At 56.7% G+C, this 10000-nt stretch overlaps 4 protein-coding genes across 4 annotated transcripts in view; 3 read left to right on the plus strand and 1 right to left on the minus strand.

Annotated features, from left to right (window-relative positions):
- The window catches only part of EAH_00043920 (hypothetical protein), a gene marked incomplete at both ends in the record, with an annotated part of 2901 nt that extends 2139 nt beyond the window's left edge, over positions 1 to 762 (plus strand). The window contains one exon of the mRNA XM_013391679.1: positions 1 to 762. This exon is cut by the window's left edge and continues 34 nt beyond it. Within this exon, the coding sequence (XP_013247133.1) occupies positions 1 to 762 (762 nt within the window).
- Positions 763 to 2013: 1251 nt separating this feature from the next.
- EAH_00043930 (hypothetical protein, conserved) lies at positions 2014 to 4910 on the plus strand (the record flags this gene model as incomplete). Its single annotated transcript, XM_013391680.1, has 2 exons — positions 2014 to 3032; positions 3134 to 4910. The coding sequence occupies 2 exons, from the start codon at positions 2014 to 2016 to the stop codon at positions 4908 to 4910; spliced, it is 2796 nt and encodes a 931-aa protein (XP_013247134.1).
- A 390-nt stretch (positions 4911 to 5300) lies between these two features.
- Positions 5301 to 7771, minus strand: EAH_00043940 (DnaJ domain-containing protein, putative; the record flags this gene model as incomplete). Its single annotated transcript, XM_013391681.1, has 4 exons — positions 5301 to 5453; positions 5560 to 6904; positions 7045 to 7372; positions 7645 to 7771. 4 exons carry the CDS (start codon positions 7769 to 7771, stop codon positions 5301 to 5303), a joined length of 1953 nt encoding a protein of 650 aa, XP_013247135.1.
- Positions 7772 to 9112: 1341 nt separating this feature from the next.
- The window catches only part of EAH_00043950 (hypothetical protein, conserved), a gene marked incomplete at both ends in the record, with an annotated part of 4778 nt that continues 3890 nt past the window's right edge, over positions 9113 to 10000 (plus strand). Inside the window, 2 exons of the mRNA XM_013391682.1 lie at positions 9113 to 9612; positions 9703 to 9805. Of these exons, the coding sequence (XP_013247136.1) occupies positions 9113 to 9612; positions 9703 to 9805 (603 nt within the window). The remainder of the gene's footprint in view (positions 9613 to 9702; positions 9806 to 10000) is intronic.

Below are 10000 nucleotides of genomic sequence, written 5' to 3' on the forward strand. Positions count from 1 at the left end.
CTCTCTGCTGGCTTGGTTAGTCTATTTGCTTCTCCTGATGTGCATGCAGCAGCAGCAGCAGCAGCAACAACAACAGCAGCAGCAGGGTCAGGAGCAGCACCGATCTCATCATCTGCTGCTGCTGCTCCGTCTGCTCCAGCAGCAGCAGAATCCGGTGCAGCAGCAGGAGCATCAAGCCCAGCAGCAGGAGCAGCAGAATCAGATGCTGCTGCTGCAGTCAGCCTGCCCTCTTTAGATTTATCTCCTGAAGGTATTGAGAGCTATTTAACAGGGTTTATGAATGAGTTAGGGCTGCAGCAGCTGCCTTTGGTTGAAGACACTGTAACGCATTTGGTGCTGCTGCTGCGGCAGCTGCTGCAGGCGTTTCAGGGTTTGCTGCTGCCACAGGAAGCTGCAGCAGAAGCAGCACGGGTTGGTGCTGCTCTAAAGAATGTGCTGCAGCAGCAAACCCTGCTTACAACCAAGCTTCAATCGCTGCAGCAGCTAGCTAAAGGAGAGCAGCTAGCCAAGGGTGAGCTTAATACCCTGCAGCAGATAGGTCAGAGATTTGCTGAGGAGTACAGCAAGCTTGAAGAAGAAGCGCTGCAGCTGCTGCAGCAGCTAAGCAAGCTATTCAGAGAGCTGCTGCCCCAGCCCGGTTCGTCTGCTGCTCCTGGTGCTGCTGCTGCTGCTCCAGCTATACCCTCTCTTGAAGACTTGCAGCATCAGCAGCAGCAAGTGCTGCAGCACCTGCTCTCGCTGTTCCCCGACATACTTAATTAATTATGTTTATACAGCAGCAATTAAACCAGCTGCTGCTGCTGCAGCAGCAGCGATTGCTTCTATTCCTACTGCAGCTATTGCTGCCTTTGCTGCAGCAGCAGTAACAGCTGCTGCAGTACTGCTGCTGCAGCAGCTACAGCAAATGCTTTATTTTTTTAAAGGGGTTTTAATTAGATTCACGACGCTGCAGCCGCTAGACAGGCAAACCCTAAACCCTAGCAAACCCTAAACCCTAGCAAACCCTAAACCCTAGCAAACCCTAAACCCTAGCAAACCCTTAACCCTAGCGAACCCTAAACTACCCACCGCTCGGTGCGCATACACCCCAATCTAGACAGAGGCAACTGCTGCGGAGCAGAAGCCCTCTTCAGTGCTGCTGCTGCTGCTGCTGCTGCATTTGCTGGTGCTGGCCCTATGGATACTGAGATGAAGCAGCAACAACAGCAGCAGCAGAGGAAGCTAACTCTTACGTATGGCACCGGACGGTGCTGCAGCCTCCATGCTGCTGCCGCAGTGCTGCTGCTGCTGCTGCTGCTGCTGTTCTTCGGAAGGCTTGCAGCCGCGGCAGTTCATTGCACACCCTAAACCCTAAAACCCTAAACCCTAAACCCTAAAACCCTAAACCCTAAACCCTCAAGGGGAGGCAAAAGAGGAGAGTCAGCAGCAGCGATTAGGCTGCCCAGACAGCAACAGCAGCAACTGCAGCAACTGCAGCAGCAGACGCAGCAACGAAGAAAATAGCCACGGAAACAGCAGCAGAAAGTTGTACTTTCAGCTTAACACGGGAATGCAGCAGCAGCAGCAGCAGCAGCAGGAGTCACAGCAGCGACAGCAGCAGCAGCAGCAGCAGCAGCAGGGCCCCACAGCCGCAACAAGAGCAGCATTTGTTTGTCTTCGTTTAAATTATTTACTGTCTCTCAGCTGCAAACAAAAATTATTTTATTAAAGCGCTAAACAACTCACGTACTGCTGCTGCTGCTGCTGCCACACCTGCTGCCGACAGCATCTTGTTGGAGTGTCCCTGCTGCTGCTGCTGCTGCTGCATGCAGCAGCGGCAGCAGCAGCAGCGCCAACATTGAAATTGCTTTGTTTTGTCTCTCTATCATAGTTAATACGGGGGTAAAGAGACAGAAACCCCGGCAACACTGCAGCAGCAGCAGCAGCGTAGCTGCTCCGTCCTTCTTAGGAAGCAGCAGCAGCAGCAGCAGCAACAGCTGCAGCAACAGCAACAGCAGCAGCAGGCGGGTGGTGATGCAGCCAATAGACTTTGCGGCTCTTCTTGCTGAAGCGCGAGCTGCTCGCAGGCAGCAGCTGCAGCAGCAGCAGCAAAAGAAGAATCAGCAGCAGCAACAGCAACAGCAACAGCAGCAGAAACAGCAGCAGCAACAACAAGAGGAGCAGTGTCCTGACGGAGTCGGCTTGCCAGCAGGAAGCAGCAACAGCAGCAGCGCGGCCACCTGCTGCAGCAGGAATCCAGTGAGCAGCAACAGCAGCAGCAGCAACAGCAGCAGCAGCAACAGCAGCAGCAGCAACAGCAGCAGCAGCAGCAGCAGTACCAGCAACAGCAGCAGCAGCAACAGCAGCACCAACGACGAACAAAATGCCCCGCTGCAGTGGTCAAGCTGCAGCACTTCATTTGTATTTAATTTGCTGCAGACGCAGAAGCCGATTCAGCAGCACCAGTTGCTGCAGCAGTTGCAGCAGCAGCAGCAACAACAACAGCAGCAGCAACTTCTGCTGCTAGACCTCCGCAGCGCGGATGCCTTCAACAACTGCCACATAGCCCAGGCAACGCATGCACAGACGCTTCTGCAGCAGCTTCTTTTGCTGCAGCAGCAGAAGCAGCAGAAGCAGCAGCAGCAGAAGCAGCAGCAGCAGCAGCGAGTGCGTGTAATTGCTTATGCAGAGGATGAAGAGGCAACGCGGCGCCTCTTGGCAGCACCTGAGCAGCAGCCGGGCAGCAGCAGCAGCAGCAGCAACAGCAGCAGCAGCTACAGCAGGGTGTACCAGCTGCTGCGGCTGCTGCAGCAGCAGCAGCTGCTGCTGGAGCTGCGGTGTATACCGCAGGGTTTTGTCGGGTTTTGTTTAGACTATGGCTTCCTTTGCCTCAGCAGTGCAGCAGAAGCAGCAGCAGCAGAGCGGATGCATGCAGCAGCAGCAGCAGCACTAATGAGTTACCCCCAGGAAATCCTTCGAGGCCCACCAGCAGCAGAACCAGCAGCAGCAGCAACAGCAGCAGCAGCAGCAGCAGCAGCAGTGCCTTTCAAAGGGTTGTTTGTGGGGAAGCCGCTGCATGCAACTTGCAGCAACGTACTTCGGCGGCTGCAAATAAAACATCTGCTGGACCTCTCTGCTGCTGCACCCGCTGCAGCAACGCGTCGGTTGAAAGGCCCTCTGTATGGCGCCCAGCAGCAGCTGCTGCTGCTGCTTCCGCCTCCCCTGCTGCTGCTGCTGCGCTGCTGCGGTACTCTATCGATGTTAATGATATGCTGCAGCAGGTGCTGCAGCGACTGGGCGCCACTGGCTGCAGCTGCAGCAACAGCAGCAGCAGCAACAGCAGCAGTTTTTGCTCGGGGTCTGTGTTGATTGTAGCGGATGATGATGCATGCAGCCGCAGCGCAGCAACCCTAATCCTTGCTGCTGCCATCAGCAGCAGCAGTATCAGCAGCAGCAGCAGCAACAGCAGCAGCGGCGGCAGCAGCAGCAGCAGCAAGGACCCGATGGGCGCTCTAGCACAAGTGCTGCGCAGGTGGAAGGATGCGGTGCTGCTGCCGCAGCACATGCAACAGCTGAGGCGCTGCAGCAGCAGCAGCAACAGCATCAGCAGCAGCAGACGCAACGTGGCCACCCGCAGCAGCAGCAGCAGCAGAAGCAGCAGCACAGGAGAGGAGGATGACCTGCTGCTGCAGCAAGCAGTGACAGAGACCCTCGCTCTGTATACAGCACCGCAAACCCCACGCCTCTCTGCAGCAGCAACAGCAGCAGCAGCAGCAAACAATGTTGCTGTTGCTGTTGCTGCTGCTTTTCAAGCCGCTCTCATCAGGTTGCTTCAGTTTGAGGGCTTAGATGATACAGCCGATCAGCAGCAGCAGCAACAGCAGCACCAGCAGCAACAGCAGCAGCACCAGCAGCTAGACATTGCAGCAGATGCTTTGGTCAGGGCATTGTGCAGAGGGGAGGAAGATGCAGCAGCAGCAGCAATTAGCAGCTTTGCTGCTGCGGGGCTTCAGCCTGCAGCAGCAGCAGGAACAGCCAATCCCTGGTGCTGCTGCTGGTGGCTGCTGGCGGACCTCATTGGAATACTCTGCGTGCAGCAGCAGCAGCAGCAGCAGCAGCAGCAGCAGCAGCAGCAGGTACAGCAACAGCAGGTGCTCGGCGGGTTGCTGCTGCTACTAGAACGGGGGCTCCTGTTGAAAGATACGTCTGTAGCAGCAGCAGCAGCAGCAGCAGACTGCTGCTGCCCCACAGGCATTGCGCTCTTGAATGCCACCATCTTGTGGCAGCAGCAGCAACAGCAGCAGCAGAAGCAGCGCGAGCTGCTGCAGCACCAGGGAGAACAGCTGCAGGAGATGCTGCTGCAGTTTTTGGGCGCTGAGGGCTCCGCGCTGCTTACAGCAGCAGAGGCAGCGACCCTAAGTAACAGCAGCAGCAGCAACAGCAGCAACAGCAACAGCAGCAGCAGCAGCAGCAGCAGCAGCGGAGAGGTCCTCTATGGCATTTCTACTGAGGGGCTCCGTTGCAGTGCAGTCGCCCTGTACTGCTTCTTCTTGCAGCCTTTGCTGCTTGCTGTGCTGCAGCAGAAGCAGCAGCAGCAGCAGCAGCAGCAGCACAGGGAGCTGCAGCAGAGACTGAAGCTGCTACGACTGTCAGTGTGGGGTGATAAAATCCCCTCTCTTGCTGCAGCAAGTGCAGCAGCAACTGCAGCAGCGCCAGCTGTCTCCCTCCTTACCAGCAGCAGCAGCAACACCAGCAGCAGCAGGAGCAACAGCAGCAGCAGCAGCAGCGCAGTGCCCGACACGCTGCAGACCGTGCTGCGGCCGTTTGTGCTGCTGCTGGATGAGCTTAGCAGCAGCGGCAGCAGCAGCGAGCAGGATAGCAGCAAATTGTTTCGCGGCTGGGGTATACATACAGCTGAGGACTGTCTTTAAGTCTGTTGTGTCTGAGCACCAAACCCTAAACCCTAAACCCTAAACCCTAAACCCTAAGCAGCAGCACCATAATACCCCAAACCCTAAACCCTAGGAATTGTATTGATGAAGTTGAGGACCTGTCTGTCTGCAGCGCAGCAGCAGAAAGGTGCGGCTGCACTGCTAAAATAATGCTGCTGCTGCTGCTGCTGCTGCAGCAGCAAGGCATGGATGTCTCGTCGCTGCAGCTGCTGCTGCAGCTGCAGCTGCTGCTGCAGCTGCTGCTGCAGCTGCTAGCGGCGGTGAGGTGTATATTGTTTTTTTGTTTTTGTTAGAGGGAGGGCTAAAGAGTGCAGCAAACCGCTTTTAAATATGCCGTACTGTCTGCTGCTGTCGCCGTATAACTCCAGCCTAAACACAAGCAGCACAAGCCACAAACAACACTGCTGCTGCTGCTGCTGCTGTTGCTGCTGCTGCTGATGCTAGGGGTGCTGCTGGTGCTGGTCGTGCTGCTCTGCTGCTGTTCTTGCTGCTGCTGATACTGCTGTTGCTGCTGATCCTGCGCTGCAGCAGGGGAGCAGCAACACATCGCCAACCTCGCTGGTGCGCAGCAGCTATCAGCAGCAACAACAGCAGCAGCAGCAGCAGCACCAACAGCAGTAGCACCAACCGCAGATGGAGAAGCAGCAGAAGCACCAGCAGCAGCAGCAGCAGACCCAGCAGCAGAGTCAGAACCAGCAGCAGAAACAGCAGCAGCACCAGCGGCAGCAGCAGCAGAACCAGCAGCAGCAGCAGCAGCAGCAGACCATCTGTTAGCAGCTTTAAGTTGAAAGAAGAGAACGGGCTCCACGCGATTGCCTTCCTTTTGGCTGAGGCTCATAGAAGGCACAGACACTGCAGCAGCAGGCAAAGAAGCAACCGTGTAGATACTCGCCCTCTTGCTGCTGCTGCTGCTGCTGCTGCTGCTGCTGCTGCTGCGGCTGCCGCGGCGGCTCGTAGTGCTTTGGTTACTGCTGCTGCTGTCGCTGCTGCTGCTACTGCTGCTGCTGCTGCTGTTGTTGTTACAGGCGAAGCCTTCGGAGTCCTGGCAGGAAGGCCGCTGCTTCCGCTGCTGCCGTTTCTGCCGCTGCTGCTGCTGCTGCTGCTGCTGCTGCTGCTGCTGTTCATCCGTCTCTGCATCACTCTCTTCGTCGGTATCAAAAAACTTGGCGCGTGCTGCAGCAGCAGCTTTAGCTGCTGCTGCAGCACGCGCCGCTGCTGCTGCTGCTGCTTGTGAAGCTGCTTCCGCTTCTGCTGCTGGCCGTGACTCTGCTGCTTCTGCTGCTGGTGTTGCTGTTGCTGCTGCTGCTGCTGCTGCTGCTGATGGGGTGTTTGCGCCTGTGCTAGTCGATGTAAAATCTGCTGCAGGTTCTACGGCTCCGCCTTCGCTGCAGCTGTTGCTGCTATTGCTGCTGCTGCTGCTGCTGTCATTGCTGCTGCTGTTGTTGTTGTTGCTGCTGCTGTTGTTGTTGCTGCTGCTGTCGTTGCTGCTGTTGGTGCTGCTACTGTTGCTGGGATCGCGATTGTTGCCGTTGGTCCTGTTGTGGCTGTTGCTACAGTTGCTGCTGCATCTGCTGCTGCTGCTATTCCTGCTGCTGTTGCTGCTGTTGTTTTCTTTGCTGTCTTCTCTCGGCTTAGATCCCCGCTGCGAGTGCCGCTTCTTCTTCTTCAGGTAGCTGCTGCTTCTGCTGCTACTGCTGCTGCTGCTGCTGCTGATTTCGTCGTCCTCAAGTACAAAGACATCAACAAACCTCCACTGCTGTTGCTGCTGGCGGCGGCGTGGAGAGTGTTTGCTGCTGCTGCTGCTGCTGCTGCTGCAATCTCGTCTAGCTCCAGCAGCTGCTTCTGCAGCAGCAGCTGCTGCTGCTGCTCGTGCAGCAGCAGCTGCAGCAGCTGCTGCTGCTGCCTTCTCGCTGCGGCTTTTCTTTGTTTTTGCGCAGCGAGAACCATATGCACGCGGGGGGCGCCTCCAGAAGCTGCAGCAGCAGCAGCAACAACAACAACAACAACAGCAGCAGCATCATCCATGCATCATCTGCTGCCTTCCAGATGCTGCAAAAAGCTGGTGCTGCTGCTGCTGCTGCTGCTGCGGGTTGCATGCGTGTTGTGTGCTTACCTTGTGTCTTCGAAGTTGCTGCCAAAGGGGTCCCGCTGCTGCTGTTCCTGCTGCTGCTGCTGCTGCTGCTGCCGCTGCTGCTGCTGCATGCGCATGAAGCTCCCCCAGAAATTTGCATCGGCGTCAAATCGGCTGTCGTTGCTGCTGCATCTCCACGTGGAGTCTGCAAACCAACTGCTGCTGCTGCTGCTGCTGCCGCTGTTGCTGCTGCTGCTGCTGCTGCTGCTGCCCTTTCTAGCTCTATATAAAGCATCGTAGGCTGCTCTTTGTGTGCTGAGGATTTTGTAGGCCTCGGTGACAGCCTGGAAGCGGGAAGCGTCGCCTCCACCTGCAGCAGCAGCAGCAGCAGCAGCAGCAACAGCAGCAGTGTTAATAGGAGCAGCAGCAGGCACCACAGACGTCTTCCTGAAGCAGCTGCTGCAACACCGTTCAGCTGGGCAGCAGCAGCAGCAACAGCAGCAGCAACAGCAGCAGCAGCTGCTGCAATAGCAACAGAGGTTGAGCTAACAGCAGCAGATGCAGCAGGAGGAGATAAAGGTACGCCAACAACAGCAACAACACCAACAGCAGCAGCAGCAGCAGCAGCAGAAGAGAACGCACAGTCAGGGTGAGAAGCCTTTGCTGCAGCAGCAAATTTATATTTAATCTCCAAGTCGCCTGCGTTGGGGTGTACGTTCAGCAGCTTGTAAAGATCTACAAAGCGACGCCGCAGGGACTCCAAACTCATCTTTGCTGCTGGTGCTGCTGCTGCTGGTGCTGCTGCTGCGGCTGCGGCTGTTGTTGTTGAGGCTGCTGCAGTTGTTGCTGCTGTACTTGTTACTGCCGCAGTTGTTGCTGCTACGGTTGTTACTGCGCAGTTGTTGCTGCTGCAGTTGTTGCTGCTGCAGTTGTTGCTGCTGCAGTTGTTGCTGCTGCAGTTACGGGCTGCGCCGACGCTGAGCACGGAGAAGCCTAGCTGCTGCTGCTGCTGCTGCCGCAGTTGTTGCTGCTGCCACTGCTGCTGCCGCCACAGCTTCTGCCGCCACTGCTGGTGTCGCCTCTGCTGGTGCTGCCTCTAATGCTGCGGCTTCTGCTGCTGCGGCTTCTGCTGCTGCTGCTGCTGCTGCTGGAATGGCTTTCAGGCACGAGGAAGACCCCTGTAATGCTGTTGCCCTAGCCTAACGGGGCGCAGCAGCAGCAGCAGCTGCTGCTGCTGCTGCACCAGCTACTGCTGCTGCTGCTGCTGGCGTAGCAGGCATCGGTCTTCACTGCTGCTGCTGCTGCAGCGGCAGCAACAACATCGATATTATACGTGAGGCAGCAGCAGCTGCTGCTGCCTCACTAGAATGAACAAAAAGATATTTAAAATGAGAAGGAATCCAACAAATTTTTAAAGATTTCAATGCTGTTGTTGTTGTTGTTGCTGCTGCTGTTGCTGTGGGGCTGCGTCGGCAGCAGCTGTGGCTGTGCTGCAGCAGCAGCAGCAGCAGCAGCTACTGCTGCTGCTGTTCTTTTGCCCTCGATTGTTAACTTATTATGCTATTTTTCTTTCTGTTGTGAGGAGCGTCTGGGGCTTCTTCTTTTCGGCTTCCGTTTGCTGCTGCTGAGGTGTACACACAGCTCGCCAGCAGCAGCAGCAGCAGCAGCAGCAGCAGACGAGACACGGCAGCAAAGCAACGACAGCTTGAAAACATTGTTTCTACACTCCATATTATTCTCATAACAGGCAGTAGGAGCAACAGGAGCCGTTACTGCTGCTGTTACTGCTGCTGCTGCGGCTGCTGCTGCAGCTGCTGCAGCAGCCTGTTGAACTCCCGCTCCTCAGCAGCACGTGTCTTTGCTGTAGCAGCAGCAGCAGCAGCTGCTGCTGCTGCTGCTGCTGTTCCTAATGCCCTGGAGCTCAGCACCACTGCAAAGGAAGTGTAGTGCCGCAGCAACAGCAGCAGCAGCAGGAGCAGCAGGCACAGCAGCAACTACAGCCGCAACAACAACAGCAGCAGCAAAGAGCTAGGACTACGCGAATGCTGCAGCTGCTGCAGCGGCTGCTGCATAGGAGGAAGCAGCAAAAGCAGCAAAGCTAAAGTACACCATGGGGACCAGCATGCCTCGGCTGCAGCTGCTGCAGCAGCAGCAGCTGCTGGTCCTGCTCCGGCCGCTGGTGTTGCTGCTGCTGCTGCTGCGACTCATTGCGATCAGCAACGCTGAAGGCTTGCATGTAGGAAGCAGCATCAACAGCAGCATCAGCAGCAGCAGCAGCAGCAGCTACGGGAGCTTCGCGCTGCTGTTAAGCCGCATGCAGCCGTTATCGCTGTGGCCTGGTAATAGCAGCAGCAGCAACAGCAGCAGCAACAAGGCTGCCCTGCTGCTGCTTCCTCGATATGAGCCTGCTGCTGCTTGCTGCGCTGCTGTTGGAAGGGGCAAGCTATCGTTCCTCAGTGCTGCAGTCAGCAGCAGCAGCAGCAGCAGCAATGGCTTGAACAGGAAGTTGGGGCTGCGCCCTAACAGCTGCAGCAGCAGCAACAGCAGCAGCAGCAGCAGCAAAGCCCGAGGCAGCATGCAGGCGCTTGCGGCGGCCCGCTTCTCAGCTAGGTAAGCCAAGCATTCCCCCAAACCCTAAACCCTAAACCCTAAACCCTAAACCCTAGCTTCTAGATTATATGTGTGGATTTGCTGCTGCAGGAGGCTGCCTACACCTACTGTAAAGAGACACACAGCAGCTCTGAATGCAGCAGCAGCAGCAGCTGCTGCTGCTGCTGGTGCTGCTGCTAAGCATCTGGGTAGGGTGCTACGCCGCCACCGTGCAGCAGCTGCTGCTGCTGGAGCTGCTGCTGTTGCGGCTGCTGCTGCTGCTGCTGCTGCATACCTGGGAAGGTTTCTGCAGCAGCAAAAGCGCTCAGCCTACCGCGAGGCAAGGAAGCCTTATTAAACCCTAAACCCTAAACCCTAATTCCTAAACCCTAAACCCTAATTTCTAAAC

The sequence above is a fragment of the Eimeria acervulina genome, genomic scaffold (genome assembly GCF_000499425.1).
Source record: "Eimeria acervulina Houghton genomic scaffold, Eah_scaff597, whole genome shotgun sequence".
In the NCBI taxonomy this organism is placed as follows: Eukaryota; Apicomplexa; class Conoidasida; order Eucoccidiorida; family Eimeriidae; genus Eimeria; species Eimeria acervulina.